At 35.7% G+C, this 18,924-nt stretch overlaps 1 protein-coding gene across 2 annotated transcripts in view; it reads left to right on the forward strand.

The window, feature by feature from the left end:
* The window catches only part of PRKN (parkin RBR E3 ubiquitin protein ligase), a 759,823-nt gene that overhangs the window by 349,234 nt on the left and 391,665 nt on the right, over nucleotides 1-18,924 (forward strand). For both annotated transcript variants that reach the window (XM_068676962.1, XM_068676963.1), the window contains exon 5: nucleotides 14,646-14,729. In XM_068676962.1, coding sequence (XP_068533063.1) covers nucleotides 14,646-14,729 — 84 coding nt within the window. The remainder of the gene's footprint in view (nucleotides 1-14,645; nucleotides 14,730-18,924) is intronic.

The raw sequence follows: 18,924 nt of genomic DNA on the forward strand, positions 1-18,924 counted from the left end.
TATAATGAAATGCTTATGAATGATTATCATGCATAAAAGTATAGGTATACTTGTAGTAGTAGAACCAAAGCTCTAGAGAACAAGGTATCTTCTCAAAAGATATAACTTAAAATTTAAAGTGAGATTAAAAAAAAAGAACAGTCACATTTTCCAGTTCTTGAGCTTTCACCTACTGCATCCTACCAAGCGCATACAGGTGTTTTAGGTTATGAGTTATGAGGTTGATTTTCTTAGACTGTTTTCCTTTTCTCTCTCTTTTTAAGTTCTATATGTATTGTCAAAATGACAATGAGCTGAAAGTATCTGTTTGTTTCATGTTCCAGCACACAGAAATTGTATGAGAGGAAAACTTCTGACCATGTATTGACAACTCAGAAATTGTTCAAGTGGAATTAATGAAAGAATATTGTTATGAATTAAAAAGAAGATAATAAAACTATTTATAAAAAACTCTTCATAAAATGGTCTTATCAGTGATTATTACAACTCTGTGTTTATAATATAACATTTTATTAATCTTTAGTGTTGCTGGCATTCCAAATTAATGCAAGTATTAAAGACATTAGATCCTGTTATGACTTACTGCCAAAAGAATAGTTAAGCCCATGTGGTAGCTCTTTTTCTCTCAAGTCTGATTATAGACAAATAAAGCACCTCATAAATTGAGAGACAGCGTTAAGAATGTATACACATTGATGATTAATGATTGAATGAAGATGGTTAATTATTTGTGTTCTTTCAAATACATTGAATACGTTACGTATTAGAACCTTGACTTTTGTCAGATACACTCACTTTGTAGTGTCTGTTACCAGTTTTCACAAGGAGATACTCTGTTTTCTTGCCTAAAGTGTGTGCTCCATAGTGGTGATAGGATTGCATATGCTTTCTCTTTGTGGAAAGAAGCTTTCCTCTGAAATTATAATTGTCTTGTTCACAGAATTGCAGTTGGGGGCTATTGATTGCTCTGCAGATGTAATATCTGTTCAGACCAGGAGAGACTAAAATGTGAAATAATGACCATAAAATAACCATGAAAAACAATTTGTACCTAATATGGAAACTGAGCATTGAAGAAATGTTTAAGAACTGTAGTAGTGGAAGACAATTAAAAACAGAAGCTATATAGACTTGAATGACTGGGCTAGTTCATGTGTTCAAGGAATTCCTGCAGATTCTTGTTTATTTAATATATAACATTGTGCTGTATATCTATGTTCTAATTAAAATTGAAGTGGTAGTTCTAGATCCTTTTATTGCATCTTCATTTATTATAGCTAAACTTGCTAATGATGAATAAAAAGTACTGGTTAAGTCACTTCATAGAGAATGATCTGTTAATTAGTCATAATACTAGTTCTAATGAATCACCTCAGTTTTGTTTTCATGGTTTATGTAGAATGGTAGGGAACGTCAGCAAGATCATAGTGATAGTTAGAATGTTAGTCCTGCATTATAATATGCCAGATATATTTCAATAATGTTTCTGTTATCTTTGCCTGTGACCAGCGAAACAGATAAGAGATTACAATAAGAGAAAGGAAATGGTCTTTGGGGGGGGGGGAGGGGGGCAGCAGAATAAAACCTGTGGAAATGCAGTATAGCAATGCAAGGTAGAAGTACCCTTAATTTGTCTCTGAGGGCTTGCTCTTTGTGTTTTTTTTTTTTTTTTTTTTTTGTGTTTAACTAAGAGATGATTGGTATGCCCGGTTTACAAGAGGTCTTAGCCATAACTGGATTCAGTTGTTTGAATGTAAGTCCTAACCACCGTAAAGGAAATACAAGTATCGTGTATAAAACCTCTTTCATTAGTGCTGTTCAGAATCCAGTGAAAATTTGATGTTTACCCTGAAATTAAATTGTATTTTATGTATGTTTGTTTCAAGTTATTTAGAAACATGTATTACTATATGTTCTCCTGCCTGTGAAGCAACTTCTTATATAGCATCAATGACTGGAATGTTACTCTTATACTTCAGAATATCTCATTCTAATGTATGGAAGGAAACCAGAAGTTATATCTAGGAAAGCACTGATCAGCTTGAAATATGGTGCCTTACTCAATTGCCTTTTGAAACTTGTAATTGTCTGTCTTTTCAGAACACTGGAGCATAGAAATTTGATAGTTATCTGATAATTATCTTGTTTATCAGATAGTTATCTGATAATTATCTTGTTTAAACAAGTAGACTCCTAGAAATAAATGAACAATTCAAGGTAGATCTAAAGAAACAAAGCATTTCTCCAATCTCTTTCAAGACCTTCATGGAGATCATCCTGTATGTACAAACAAGATCAAGTTGTTAGAAAATTCAGAGAGGCACCCCTTTTATGCAGTGGCCTTCTCAAGAGCTTGTGTCAGAAAACAGGAAAGCTGGGTTCAATGTTCCTTTAGCCTGAGTTTCTTCGCTTCTTTTGTGATTTAGTTGAAAAGTCATAAAAGATTGAGTTAAGGCATTTTCTATCTGGTCTGGTGGTTAAACTGTGCCAGTGTGTGGTTTCAAAAAAATAAATAAATCCATTCAAGGTTCATGCACCTGGGGGAAGCGAAGAAGAGGCTTTTAGCTGCAGTCTTCAAAACACTGTTTTGGGGACAGTCTGGGAGTCTGATACTAGATTGCAGGAATGTATCTCATTATTTGGTATTGGTGTTCAGTGGTTGTTTTGTATTCAGTTGTACTCCTCCCTGTATATGCATTGCTCTCATGTCTGTGATAGGGTGCTGAACTTTGCTTGTGTGTCAGATTTCTACAGGTCACTTTACTGGAAACAGTAATGGACTTTTTTTTTTTTTTTTGTAAAATACACTGAGTCAGAACGGACCCACAAAGATCCTGGAGTCCTATTCCTGGCTCTGCACAGGACCACCTGGAAATCAAGCCATATGTCTGACAGCAGTGCCCAAATGTTTCTTGAACTCCCCAGACTTGGGGCTGTGACCACTGCACTAGGGGCCTGTTCCAGTGCCTGACCACCCTCTCAGTGAAGAACCTTTTGCTAATATCCAACCTGAGCCTCCACTGACACAGCTTTGTTCCATTCCCTCAGGTCCTGTTGCTTCCAAAAAAAAAAAAGAAGGCAAAGATCAGCACCTGCTTCCCTGCTCCCCTTGTGAGGAAGCTGCAGGCCACCATGAGGCCTCTGTTCTGGGCTGAACAAACGCAATGACCTCTGCTTCTTTTATGTCTTACTCTCTAGACCATGCACCACCTTTGTAGCCTTCCTTTGGACACTATAATAGCTTTATGTCCTTCTTATGTTGAAGCTCCCAGAACTGCACACAGTATTTGAGCTAAGGCCACACTGGTGCAGAGTGGGACAGCCACTTTCCTTGACTAGCTAGCAATGCTGTGCTTGATGCATCCCAGGGTATAGTTGACCCTCTTGACTGCCAGGGCACGCTGACTCCTATTCAACTTGCTGTTAACCAAAATTCCCCAGATCACTTTCTTCAGGGCTGTTCTCCTGCTTCTTGTCCCCCAGCCTGTCCATACAGCCAGGGTTGCCCCATCCTAGGTGCAGAATCTGGTATTTGTTCTTGTTAAACTTCATACAATTGGTGATTGCACAGAACTCTATTTTGTCAATATTTTTACTCTTAGTGTAATACTTGTCTACTTCAATGGATTTAGCATAGATCAGTTTCAGGCTCAGATAAATTGCAGGTACCCTAATCTGAAATAGGCTCTTGGATTTGGAATTTTCTGCTGTGAGAAGAGACCCTCTCTTCTGTGTCCTGCAACAGTTATGTGGCAGTTCTATTGCAAAGATGTGAGTACTTGCTTGTCCATGTTTCTAGTTCCTGCTTTGTTTTTGTTGGACTTCTTGGTCCCTTTTCCTAATTTTTCCCATTTTTGATTTTCCTGATTTTTATTTATTTCTTCCCAGGCTGTCTTACTAGCTGTTCTCACTGGTGTTTGTATGCTCAAATGCCTGCCTGCCAGCTGAGGTTTTTGTGTGACACACACAATCTGTCATGAAGCTTTTACTGACCTGCCTGGCACAGCTTTAATTCTTTAACACTACATGAATGCTTGTGTAAAATGCTTTAAGAAGCATAATTTATTTATTTTGTGTGTTAGCAGGATTGTGCTTTTTTCATATTCAACAAAATAAAGGATGTTTGAAACATAACCTTAAATGAATCTTGAATAAATCTGAATAATCCACCTAATGCAGGATTTTCTGCATTTCTGTACATTTAAAATAAAAATGCGTTCATGTGTGGGTATGTGAAGTTTACAACAACAGCACTCAGAAAAATCAGCAAAGGCAGCAATACTAGGCTTTAACATACATGTAGTTTGTTCTTTACCTTTTAAAAAGCTTTTGATATCCTATTATCTTCCTTTTGGAACATTTGAGATACTGTTGCTGGAACTGGTAATGTTTTGTCTTTCAGGGTTTTTGATTATGTGTAAAATCAAAAATGGATTATATAGCAATCTATTTTCTAGCAATATTGTAGTGTGTAATCTTGATTTATACAGTTTATATAACTGTAGTAACTTAAAAATTTACTTGATCACCTAAAAGTTGTGTCTTGCCTGTGGCCTTTCTGCTTTAGACCTTTGTGTTGATTAGTTGAGAAATTTCTTCTTAGAATCCATTAGCTTTTTTTTTTTTTGCTTTATTTTTCCCTTTCATTAAATTATCTGGCCTTCTCTGAGTGTGGGCAAAAGGAACAGGCAAAAGACCCTTCAGATAATTTAAAAGCAGAGGAAATAAGGCACTGTAGATCTTAGCACAGAGAATGAAAGGGAATGTCAGGGATGCATACTGAAGGAGGGCAGTATCCTCTCAATAGAGAACTACCACAGCCTGAGTAGATCTGACTGTAGTCTTTAGAAGTATTGTCTAATGGTGAGCTATTAAAGTGAATGGATGAGCTGAGGGCTTAGAGTATTGTCTACATGGGACTGTTCTAACTTCATCTATCAGTTAAAAGGTCTTAAAATCCTTCTTAAGGAAAAATATTTAAATTTAAATGATGTGACATGCAGTTATCATATCTGAATCAAATTATTACTGTAAACTATTCATGAACCTTATGTTTTTTTATCTCTTTCATTTATTACTTTTGTTCAACTACAACTCAAGTGAATTTGTGTTGCAAGGTGTCTAATAGGCATTATTAGGAAATCGCTAATTGTACTTCTTGGTTTGTATGTGGAATTAATTTAGATTTAATGTGTTTTTGTGTACTGCTTTATTCAACTCATGTATTTCCCATGCAGGCATAATCTATAAGTCTTTGAATTGCAGGACTAGTCAGATCTTCTGCAGCTCTACAGAAATATTTCAAATTGTGAGATGAAATTTTGTTTGACATCGTGTTTTAATTGTAACTCCAAAATGAATAAACTTTCACAAAGAAAATATCTTCTACCTAATCTGATCTGAAATAGTCTGCTTAATGAAGAAGCTCAATGTCTCCCTGTTTATTGTGGATTATAGAATCACCAACACCTTTCCGTACTGAACTTCAAATATATATCCAGTATTGTTTAGAGACATTAAAGAGTTTTGTAACCTAACTGGCCAGTTTTGTAGAGACTGGAAGACTTGAAGATTCTCAGTGAGGTACCAGAGGTGCCTTGCCTCCAGATAGCTGATGTCCCCTCAGAGCTCTCAGGCTTGGGGGGAGCAGCTCCTGGGAAGCTGTGGGCAGCCTCAATGGGCTGGATCAATTTGGCCAACAACCTGCACAACAGCTGGTGACACTTATGTGATGAGGAATACTTCATCAATATGTGATTGTTTTTTTAACTTGTGCTAAGCCTGTGGCCCCCCTTAAACCTTGCACTGAGCTGAGGGGGGAGCCCTGGCCAATGAGCCGGGGCCCTGGGAGGCTGCCTCCCATAGCCAGGCCCTGGTGGTGCCTGGGGATGAGGCCTCTTCCTGGAGCTGCTCCTCACAGCCCACCCAGGAAAGTGATATCCATGTGGTGCCAACAGCTACCATTTTGGAAAAACCCGAGGTGTGAATTAATTTTGAATGCACAGTTAGTCTGTTTACAGCTTTGTAAGTGTGACTTCAGGGTGAAAAAGGGAGGGAACATGAGCAGTATTTTGGATGGATTTCAAAAACAGTCTTTACACTAATCTAATTGGCATTAATTTGCCAGTGACTGTTTTAATGTAGATAATTGAAGCTCTAAAAACAGGAGCCCTCTCTCTTCTGCTCAGGTAAGGTAAGCTCAAAACCTGGTCCAGAGGAGGCATGTCTTTGAGGCTGTGACTTTTCTTCTCACATCTTCTCATGTCCTTTGGCTCATAGTCATCTGGTTTCTTCAGGAAGGTGCTTGAATTGTCCCTATGGCAGCAAGACCAGCTGAAGCTACTGGGGTCTGATGTTTGTTACTTTTATTCTTCTCCTGGATTAGTGAACTTCAGTAGGGTCTGTTAGTGTTAACACTTAACACCTAAATACATACATCATTTTAATAATATAATTTCAACCGACACAGTAGATGCATTGCAAGATTTTCAAGTATTTTCTCTGGTTGTTTTCTTCTTTCAGTCTTGATAAAGCATATAATGTCACCTGGGGAGGAACCACAAATTATGTGTTTTGCATTTATAGATAATCTGTCAGGCTAATAACTTCTAATTTGAATGGTATTATTTTTTTTATCCATTTCTTCTTTCGTAAAGTTGTATCTTTCTTTCTAGACTACTGTCTCTGTATGTTCCTCAGGCAGTCAAGCAGGACTCTTTCAGTTCAATTTCTCAGATGCAGTTGTATTTGAATTTTTCTAATTCTTTTTGCCCCTTTTTGGTGGGGAAGGCCTACAAAAAATAACAGTCCAGAAGTAGCCTCTTGAATCATTTTTTGTCTATATTACAGAAAAAAAAAGTTTGAGCTAGCAACATGGCAGCAGTTTTAAAATACTATTGATAAAGGTTGTTCATAGTAATCTCTATATCTTCAATGTCTTTGTATGAGCCCTTGCTCATTTACTTGAGAACAGTGGAATTACTCTTGCAGATATGTCCTAGAATACAATATGAAAGAATAAAGACCAGAAATTTTAATAAAATCTGCTAACACACTTTTTTTTTTAAAGTGATACCTGTGAATAGAAAGAAAGTAACTATCAAATAACAATAGAAAATATTTCATTACAGTTTTCTTGCATTTCCAGTTAGATATGTGATTCTCTTATATTTGATTTGAAATAACTGTCACGCAGGAAGTCTTCCTAATTGCACAACTTCATACAGTTCAGCAAATTGTCAGCTACTTCATTTTGGAAGAGTTATAACTATTGATATAAAATTGTCAATTTACTAATTAGGCTGGGCACTTTGCAAGGAATTTAATCTCTAAGATACCAGTATAAATCAAACAAGTAGGTACAATCTTGCAAAGACTTAAAACATGTGATTAACTCTAGTTCAGCATTATTTCTCATATGAATAAAGCTATCTATGTGCTTTATTGATTGTTCTAGCATCCAAAATCAATAATAACTAAAAGATTTTCTTTTTTTTTTCTAAAATGTGCTGTGTAGACTAAGTAGTTAATGATAGTCTTCCTACTCCTTTTCTACAAACCTCATTAAAACTAGCCCTAGGTCTCATTTGGTAGTCTTTTCTTTACTGTGTTGCATACTATATGGGAGATGCCATGTCAGAGTCAGTCATTGGTATATGGGTGAGCTTTACCTCTGGTGAAATGTGCAGTGGGAGGCACTCTCTCCACCGCTCTGGTGTGACATGTGAACTTACATCACTCACAGTAGTACGTATTGAAGTGTGATATGCAGGAGAAAAGAGCTTCACTGTTAAACAAATGGCCTATCACATCCATATATCCTGCTACCCATGTCCGAGTCAGCTGGTACCCCTTTCAGAGGAAAAGTCAAAATATTAGTAGTTCAGAACGCAAATTCCTCTTGCTACTAGGAGTAGCCTTTGAAGATCTGTGTAAACTGTGGGTATTTAATTACTTCAGCCTCTGTGATGAGGTTTGTGGCTAAGGAGAGAATTTTGGTCATAAAAGTTGCCAGTCTGGTAGTTTTTACCTGCAATAGATTACGTAATGTAATAATTTTTCAAGTGTTTTAAATAAAACATCTGTAAAAGACTAGCAAGCACTGTGCAATATTTATAAAATTTATTATTGTCTTCCATCTCTGCTGATGGATGCTGTTAGACTGTGCTTCAGGAATTTTAAGAAATGCATTTTGTGTAAATCCAAGTACTACTATTCATAGAATTTTACTTGAGAATAAGTAACATCTATATGATGTCTGAGCATTCAGTAGAAATCTAGCAAGCATGTAATAAATGTAGTCTAATTGTATTCATAATCATCAAGATATAAGGAATTCTGGAACATGGAGTTCTACATAAATGTTATGATTCAAGTAGACTGGAGATCTCACATTCAGTAGTAAATCTGTTTACTATTAGAAACACATCATGTGACTGACTTTTTTTTTCTTCTGGGTCTAATTGAGTGTCATTCACATAGTAGTGAGGTTATTCCTCGTAAGTACTTGAAAAGATGATCAGATAGCTCTTAAGTCATACCGATACATTTCATGAATTCTTAACAGGTTTATCTAACAGTCTTAATTTGTCATCTCCATTATTGCACTAATAGAATGGAAGATCTTACTGGAATGTATCATCATGTACTGTGCATAGAACAAACAATCTAGCATTCGTCAGTGTCAGTTTAATAGCAATTGTGGAGCTTGAAGAACAAATCCTATTCTAGGTTAGGGATACTGAGAACACTTTTACCAGTGGTAATCAGGCTTGAAACTGTGTTCATCTGTTCAAGAAAAAGTTCTTTCTTTCCTTTGACATACTCAGGATTTTTCCAGTTCCTTGGGGCTGTTCCACCAGCTGACCCTTCTCCAGCCTCCCCATTGGTCCTGAGACCCAATGAGCCTCCAGGAACTGCCCTCTTCTTTGACATTGAGAAAAGCAAAAGAAAACAACAGCTAAAAAAATATCTCTGCTAAGATGTTAGGTTTGTGACAGTAGGTGGGATCCATTGCTGTTCATGTAGTATTTATGTCTGTATTAAGCTGTGTCTGTGTATGCCTGTTTTGTTGTCAGGGTATTTCCCAGTTGCTGTTCTCTGGGAGCCAGTGTTTTCCTTCCATACTGGCACTGGAGGCAGTTAAAAGTGGAAATTTGGTGCTGATTCCTGTGTTATGGAATGGCAAAAAAGGAAACCAGGTGTTTTTTTTTTTTTTTTAAATGATCCTCGCATACTGGAGAGTACTCTTGTCTTATTGTCACAAGATACTAAACTCATGCTGAGGGGGTACCACACAAGAGTTAACTCTTCAAATACTCTCATTTAGACAGGTTAATAACCATTATTTTGCATAAGAGTCTGAGTGCTTGCATGACTTGCGTTAGATTTAGCACTTTTTCAGTGACTTATATGCTGATTTCAAATCCTCTCAAGTACCTAGAATTTCTTACATTCTTTTGAAAATCCTTCTGCATTAATACTTGTCCCTTGGTTGGGTCATTTGCTCAACATTTTAATGATTTATGTCTCTCATGTAGGTATTAGCAGGTACAAAGATGTGTTTTAATGATATTCTGCTGCATATTGTTCACAGGGGGAGAATATAAAGCAGGGAAAATACAAAGCATTAAATACATGGATAGTTTTCAGCCTTTTAAATGATTCAAAGTCTTTGAATCACTGGATTCTATTGCTGACCTCCTTTTCTGACCTTTCCCTTACTTCACAGGTCAACAGTTCAGTCAGCAACTACATTTTGAATAATTTGTCATTTGAGATCTCTAAAACTACTTCTCTTCACAGAGATTTTTTTTTTTAAGTGATCATTGTATTGTAGAAGTATAAATGAATTTCAGCCAAAGTCAGATCTTGGCCACTGGATGGAAAGTACACTGGGAGTACAGTGTACTATTTACTCTGCAGTCCACCAGTACAGTATGCTGGTGGATGTGCACAGACTTCCAGTATTCCCCTTGTACTTAGGGAAAAACACCTCAGTCCTCCCTGTTCTTCATATACTGCGTAGGAGCTTAAGTTGAAATTTGATATGCCATTTGCTGTTTTGCTATTGCTGTTGGTTTGGGCTTGTTTGTCTTTTTTTCCTACCTCAAAAAAGGAAGGAACAGCTACCACACTTCCAAAGCATAAAAATTTCCATACCCACTTGTATGGTAAATATTCGTCTGTATTTGGCATTACTTTTTCCTAATTTGATGATATAGTGGTGTTCTTCCTATTTATATTTATTCTGCCGTTTTCCTGTTTTATATACCAGAAAATGTCTGCTCTGGTACATTCATTTTAATGCGTAGCTTTTCTCCGTGGCTGCGTACAAGAGGGGCAGTTTCTTTAACCTGGCAATCAGAAGGCTTTGTTCTTCTCGCAGTGTGTTCTTGATGAATGTAAACTAATAATTACAAACACTGCATCACATGGCATTACAACAACACAAGTGATTGGCTGGTCCGCAGTTGACAGGCTTTTCTTAGACTAGAGAAAGAGCAACACAAAAATTGCATTTTAAAGTGCTTATCTCACCAGAATTCCTAATTTTATTCTGGCACAATTATAGCAATGACATTTAGCAGTGCTGTTGCTAAAGAAACATGAACACTTTGAAGTCAGTGTTTTTCAAGGGTATATGTCTTTTTCACTGTTTTTTGAAGGTGGAAAACTAAAATTCCCAAACATGCTAAATCTTTTAGAAGTGTATTACATTATCATTAATTTTAAAGTATGACCATGGAAGAAGCCCAAGCATGTATCTGGGAAAGGAGAATTGCTCTTATTATGAATGTGGAAAGTAATGCATTGATTTGGGGGGAGGCAGATTTGTTTTATTTTATGTATATGTAATACATACATAAAGCATTATATGCATATGTATCTTATATGCATATATACATGTATATATTTCTCCCACTTCTCACAGTTGGGCACAAAGGAAAAATACTTTTGTCCCTCTTAGACTTCTGCTACTTGATCAATCTGTCTACAGTGTGAGTGAACAGCTAAGTGGCTGCTGATATTGTGGGACTGTGCTGCTAGTTCCTTCTCTTGTTAAACAGAGAGCTGTTTTTTGTGAAGACAACTTCGGTATGCACGAGAAGTGTCTAAAGGAAGTTATTGCAGAGCGTGAGATGACTAAGGTCACACCATGCCACATGGTGGGAAAGCATGCTAGCTTTCCCTTCAAGATGGGACCTTATCTCTAAAACTCGCATTATATTGTAGTTACTGTCAGTAATTAAAAGGATATTGCTGTATTAAGTGTATTTGGACCTGATCCTATGCTACTTGTAGATGCTGAACTCAAACGAGTGACTATTACATGAGTTCTTTTCTGTTCTGGTTTCTGTAAGAATGATTTCTTGATTATATTTTGAAAATCAGCTGCTGGTTTCTAATACTACTGTGGCATAATCAATATAGTCACACTCAAATCAATTTGAAATAGACACTTTTCTGGAATATCAACCTTACAAATGATCTTCTGTGCATGTTCTTTTTTGTTTAAGAATTACTATGCCTTCTTAGATTTTTTTTCTGATTATGGACCCAGACCTGAGAACTACTGAATATTTGGGAAGCCTTCTTCTGAAATAACTCTAGTGAAGATAAAGTATTAGTAACTGTATTTTAAAAAAAGTCTAGCTTGAAATACTTTCTACTTCTGCAATCAACTAATCAGTACCATAGCTGATAACATATATCTAACAGAATTGCTTTTACTCATGAGACTGAAATTTTCTTATTATGTAGCAATCTCATGACTCTTTCTTGTCTGGATTGGCCTAGCACCATTGACTTTGAAAGTCTCATATCAATCATGCAGGTGAAAGCAGAATAAAGGGTTAATGACGAGGGATGAAGTAATGGAATGATTTACTGTTGATCTTATTAAAAGGATCAGATAAAGTGTTGGTGCTTCAGGGTCTGTGTATTTTTAAAATAATTTTATAAAGCACCTTTCCTTCTTGCCACTTCTCTCTAGTACCCTCTTCCTGAGTACATAAATTACATGAGGATTATCCAGAGAGATACAAACATACTAAATAGGAAAAATACCTGTTTTAATAAATGCGTACTAACAAATGTGAATATGAAGGTAGAAGGATAGATGTTAAAGAGAGATTAACTTGTTAGTTGTCTTTATCTTTGACAAGTCAGCGAGAAACACAGTGTTCTTAGGGAATAAAATTGTATGTCTGAGAAGGAAAAATGTAAGACTCCCATTAGCAGCCACTTGACCAGATGATGATTGTCTAACATGCTGAGAAAATTAAAAACTTAAAAGTGCATGAAAAACAATGATAGTGAGCTACTTCAATTGCTTCCATGAAAATTAGGTAAGTATCACGTAAGGCTGTGTTCCCAAGAGTAAGCTTTTAGGTGCTGTCAGGCTGTCTTATGGACAGAACCTGCAAGAGAAGGTTATGCAGCAGACCTTATTTATAATCTCAGTAATGAAGATCTGTTCTTTAACAGTGACCATAACATATTTACATTCAGAATTGTCCTGGAATCTGAGAAAGCTACTAGTATTATGTTTAATATATTTTTCTAAAGGAAGCTACATAACAGCGAAAAGGAGCTAAGTATTCTAGGAGGCATGGATGTGATGCTAGAATTAAAGATCATGTGCACAGAAATTTAAGGAGAACTGAAAGGAAGCTTATGTGACTGAATTGTAAGGTTAAAGAAAAAAGGAGTGGGGGTTATTAGAGTCACAGGGGCATCTTTCAGAAAGATTAGGAGTACTTACAGAAGTAAAAAAAAAAAAAAAGCACCTTAAATATAAGACTGCAATTATGCAGTTGGGAAAAAAAAAAGGTTATAAGTTGCAAACAACAGAAAAACTTACTCGGTCCTCTTAAACTATAACAGCAGCAGAAAATGTACGAGACCAACATATGATTGCTATACAAGAGATGCATTCAAAGAGGATTAGTTATTTAGCTTGTTCATCCATGGAAGAAACTGAGCAGTACCATTTAGAAACCCCTTTAGGTATTTGGCACAGGGCTTATCTGAAATATGAGTGTTGGTAAGAATTCCTTATGGAACAAATGGAAGGAAAACATGTCAGAATTAGTGCTTGAGTTCTGAAGGACTTGGTATGAAATAGCAAAACTTGAAACAGAGTTCACAACCTTTCTCACAAAATCATCCTGATTCCGTAAGACTGGAAGGTGCATTATGTGACTAGTCTTTAAAATAGAAGAAGAGAAAAGTTTCAGGACCAATCCAGCAAGTCTGGGCTGTAAAGTCTAAAGTCCATTCTGAACAAAATAGAAAATATTCTAAAGTGAAGAGTCAATGAACAGATAAATATACCATATCAGGGAGAACTTAGGGCTTTTTTAAGGATTGGTCATGACTTTACAGCATTCTTCTTGAGAGTTCTCTAAGGTACAAGTTAGAGTGAATGAGAGAATAGTTAGGTAAGGTACTTGGATTTCTAAAAGACATTCATATAGTTCCGTAATTATTGGCTTTAAGGAGACTAAACTGCCATAAGATTCTTGCCTGGAAGGCAATTTACTGAGAGGAAAGAAAGGAGAGAGACAATGACCACTTTTCGCAGGGGAGGTTGGTGACCAATGATGTTCTGCAACGGTCTATGCAGAAACCAACAGTGTTCATGATATTTATTAAATGGCTTGAATTAAATGGTGTATTGTATGGTGATGATGCTTTTCCATAATAAATAGTTCAGTAGAATTAAAAATGATGGAATGAGTGAAGGCATGCTGAAAGATTCTTAGGACACTCAATTACTAGTCAGTGAAGTAGCAGATGGAATTAAATGCATGCTAATATTAAGTGATATGCAAAGAGAAAGAAAATTCATCGTGTGTATATATTAAACTATATTTAGAGGTAACCGTTACCATTCAGGAATGATACCTAGGAGCTATGACAGTCAATTCCACTGAAATGCTACCTGAGTGTTTAGTAAAGATCAGAAAATTTTAATTAATAAATCATCACATTTAAATGATTATTAGGAAAGAAACATAGAAGGAATGCAGAAACGCCATCTTCCCATTCACCACTCCAGGACATAAGTAAATTTTGAATATTTTGTGATGTTTTGGTTCAAAATGCTCTGAGTATTAAGAGTAATACATATTTTAATTATTGATACTGTCTTAGTTGTTTTATATGTTTTGTGTTTTCTTTGTTTTTAGTGTACTTAGGAGTGAACTGTTACTTAAACAGCGAATATAGAAAAACTACTTAACCTATTTTATGTTCCAGTATTTCTAACTTCAATCTTCAACTCTTTTTTCCTTTTTGCCCACAGTCAGCTGTAGACTATTTTGTTGAATCAGAAGATGAATCTCTGTAGCCTTTCAATCATAACTGAGTTAGTCTCAGTCTTAAACTGAGAAAACACACCGTGTTGGCAACCTGTTCACAATGTTGAACTTGGAATGGAGGAACTATATATGTTAATTATTGAGCTTTTCTTATGGATATTCTCATGTGATATGATTGTACTTTTTCAGCATTCATTTAGTAAAACTGTTAGCAAAACTCTAAAAAAGTGGGAGTAGGAAGAGAGGAACAAAACCAACTTTTATGCATTTATGTATTAAGTAGATTAAAACCTTTATATGCTCTGTTTTCTTTTGCAGGGCCCATCTTGCTGGGATGATGTACTGATTCCAAACAGAATAACAGGTGTCTGCCAGTCCCAAAGGTGCAATGGGACTATTGCGGTAAGATATTACCATGTTTACCCATGTACTTATGAAAATAATCATTTGTATCAATTCTAAACATCAGAATTGTGCAAATTCTTGTGAATTAACGTGCAGGGTGTGCTTTAGAAGAGTTGTGTTGCATCAGATAATACACATCTCCAGTTCTTCCAGGAGAACATGGTCAGTTGCTGTGTAGGGTGAAGGAAGAAAATTTTGATTGCTTTTACTGAAGCAGAGCTCTTAGGTATTCAAGTATGCATACCTGAAATGCAGAGTGTAATACTTATGTGTAGTAAATGTTTTTTTTTGTTGTTGTAATTTTATATATAGTAATGCCCTGAAAGCTTCAGATTTCATCTTGCAAATCAGATTTTTCATGTCAGATTTTCAGGCTTTTTGAAGCTGATTCTTTACACTGCTTGCTACTTTATGACCTGTCATGTGGCTATCGTTGTTGAAGTGTTTCTTGGAGTGATGTCAATGGAAAAACCTGAGTAAGAAGCAGCACAGGCATCTCAAGTTCTTAAGAATGAGGACTTCTGTTTTTAAAAGAGTATGTTTGTAGATGTTTCTATGTGTTAGATATTGTTCAGTAGTATGGAAGAGGTCTTGGAAATACTTCCTTTTCAGGAAAAAGTTTAATTTGGCTTGTTCCTTCTGGATGCTGCTTTCAAAGACAGATTGGGATGTCATGAGTGCCATTTCTCCAAAGGCATTCACCTGCTCTAGTGTAGTAATCTCTTCGTCTTCCCTAGCAAGGCAGTTGTGAAGTGGTGCATCCACGCAGTTCTGAAGGCCTGCTTGGCCACGGATGGTGTCAGGAAACATTTTATCTAGCTTTAGGCACCACGCGGTTGTTTTAAAATAATGGGATTTATTGTTTTTTCCATGCACAGCCAGCAGAAACAGGTCTTGCTGCTTTGGGCTTCTGCTTCACAGTGTGCTCCTTGTAGTACTGGCTCAACCGCCCTCTCTGATCTGGAAGACTATTCTGTGTGTCTCTATTACTGGCCTCTGTCAGGTGTGTGAGAACACTTCTCTCACATGAGCCCAATTTGGGTACAGATCAAATACCATTTATTTATTTATTTTTGCTATTTACCTAGATAGCCATAAGTTGCTTTGTTCAGTGCAGAACAGCACCATAGGTCAAGACCCAAAAAATTGTATGAAGACTTTAGCAAAGGAAGGAATAACTTGGTCTCTGTTCTTGTCAGCTACTGTGTTCTTAAGCTAGAAACATGATAATGAAAATGGAATAGCATTTTACTTTCTTTTCTAGTCCTCAAAACATATGTTCCATTTCAGCAAAATGTTTCTCAAAGAAGCAATAAGACTTCTGTGAACTTACTAAAGCCTCTCTAAATACTGTGTTTCCTTGAATATCACTGTACTGTTCAAATTTTTTTTTTTTGCTATGGATACAGTAGGCTGCTATATTTATTTCCCAGCTGTTTTTTAACTTTTTAAATGAATGTTCAGTATGTGATCATTATATGTTTCAAACAGTCAGAGTCCACTACACAGCAGCCACAGTATGTGTGTTTGGGGCAAGAAGTTTGCAGTAGGAAGCTTGTTATATTTTTACTCTATTTAACTTCAGTTTGTCTTCCCACGTTTCTCCTGTGTGATTTGCATATTGTATTTTTTTTGTATTGGAATCTTTAAGGATTTCTCATGAATGTTAGTCCTTGTCCTGCATGTTTACACTCACTAGGCCCAAGCCTGAGGACAGAAATACCATGTAATGCTTACATAGCCAGCCTGTACCATGGGGAGTCTGTGCTCGTCTGGAATATACTGGACTGCAAATTCAAGAAAACAACCAAATGCTTTCTCTTTCAAGCATCTAAAGCTATTCTCAAACATCATTGCATGAAACATACTTCATTTTTTTCATCTCATTTGCTTTTGAGATTCAGACCTCAGTTTCATTTGAGAATAGAAATAATTTTCTGTAGCAGTTAGTGTATTGAGTAAAGTAGTAAATTTAATGATGTTATCAAAATGTGAATATAGTAAGCTAAAGAACTATGATCTCATTATAGTATGCCTCCGATACATTGCTATATTATTCATTAATTCTTCCTTGTGTGCAGTGAAATAGTTATTTGTGAAAGGAGCTATATCTGTCTGTCCTTGCAACCATTAGAATATTTCCAACAAATAAAATTACTTGGTAACTTTAAAAGTTCTGAGATATACTTGGTATTAAGAAAAGTCTTGATTTCAGTCTATGGATTTCTTCTACTTCAGTGCTGTCCACGTTAGTTTGTCTTATGCATTAAAAGTTAGTCCAGATATCACATGCTTTAAAAATGCTTGCAGTGTGATGGAACAGGAGTGTTAATTAAAACACCAGATGAGAGTTCTTTAAAGACGACCTAAAATCTGTGAAGTAAGATTATGACAGCTTCTTTATCCATCCTTGAAAAGGGAATGATTCAAATTTCACACTGGACAATCTTCAGAATTTTTCTTACTTCCCAGAGGCTCTGAGGCCGTTGCTTTTATTCCTTAGGAACTTTTACATTCTTTTATACCCTGTAGTATGAAATCTGTGCAAGTAAAATGAATAAAGCTTAAATGCAAGTGAGTGTTAGTTCAAAGTTAAGTAACAAACTGGACTCAGTGTAACCTAATTTCCTATTTTGTGACATAGGAAAGGGATAGATAACAAATGGTCAAATAACTTCAGAGAATTTTCTGAATTGAATTCTATTTCCTTCACAAACCTTTCAATTTATTGAAGACAAACTGCTGTTTTAATCGATAAGTTGTTGTGTTAAACATATCTAATGCTTTTGCTTGATTTGTGATTCTTTTGCATACAAAAATAAGCTTCTACATTTCTTGTGAAAAGTCTATGAAAGTCTATTTAGCTGAGCATAACAGTGGACAAAGTCACTTTTAATCTCATGAAAATGTCAGGTTAGTTTGGTGTCTAGTTACCATAAGCCCTTGTTGATTGACATTATTTCTTTATTAAGAAAGTTGCATTTTTTAATAATGCATCATTTCTTTATTAAAAATTACCAAACTTGTTCTATCCAGGGCTGGTGTCAGTTTTACATGCCTGTAATTACCTAGATTACCTCTTATAAAGCTGTCCTTGGTTATGATATGATGTGGTTTTGTTTCTGTAAAATCATCCTTATAAAACTGTGCTGGTTTTATTTTTATTTTATTTTGTCACCAGTGTGTTTTTTGAAGTGTATATTGGTGGGGTGGGGAAACAACAAATAAAACAGCAGACTTAGAGTAACCTATCAAGGTGCTGTAATTAAATTGCAGTGTTTTTTTTTTGTTTGTTTGTTTTTTTTTGCTAGACCATGAATTAATGTACTTACCTTTTTTACCTGTAATTACTATTATCTGAAATGCTTGAATAGTGAAGAAACAAACAAGGCAGTTGACTTTTTTTTTTGTATGTAAAGGTCCATAATATGTTGTAGACTTCTTTGCATTGTAGTTGCAGATTATTTCAACTCAGTTCTAACTTCCCAGTTACCTATTTAGGAAACTATAATTAGATCTTTGTCTTGCAGATATTCTCAAAGTAACCTCATTCTGGAGTCGATCAATGTTTCATTTATAAAGAAATTCTGTTATTCCATTCTACAGCAGAAAAATCAATGATAGGTAAAGAACTGAATTATAAAATAGAATTAATTCTATACAAAGACAGAAAAACTGAATTATTTATCTTGGGGAGAAAACTAAAGGCTTTTATTATTAAAATGTATCCTCATCTTAAAAAAAAATAAAAGTGAATATTCACTCTTTCCCAGTAGAAATACATTATTTTCCACAGTATGTTGGATACTTCTTATGGGTCACAGGTAAGTATCAAAGCCTACCATCAGCAAATGTCACAAGTATGATTTAGATCAATTGGTCACATATTGCACAAAAAAATTGTTCTTTTAAAGTATTCTTAAGAAGCTATATTTTTTAAACAATGTGTAATTTTGTGGATCATAAAAAATGTAAAGCTGAGGTCGGGCCAGGTCCTTGGATCTGTTCTTCAGTTTTCTCAATATCACCTATGAAGAATTCCTTATTATTTCTGTAAGCTGACATTACGTAGACATTCTGGCAAACCCGAAGGAGCTTGTGTATTTGTACTCTGTATTGAATGGTTTCAGGAGGTTTAGTTGATCTTTCCTCTGTTGCAATCTTCAGTATTTACATGTGAGGAAATGTCACA

This window comes from Anas acuta, chromosome 3, assembly GCF_963932015.1.
Source record: "Anas acuta chromosome 3, bAnaAcu1.1, whole genome shotgun sequence".
NCBI classification, from domain to species: domain Eukaryota; kingdom Metazoa; phylum Chordata; class Aves; order Anseriformes; family Anatidae; genus Anas; species Anas acuta.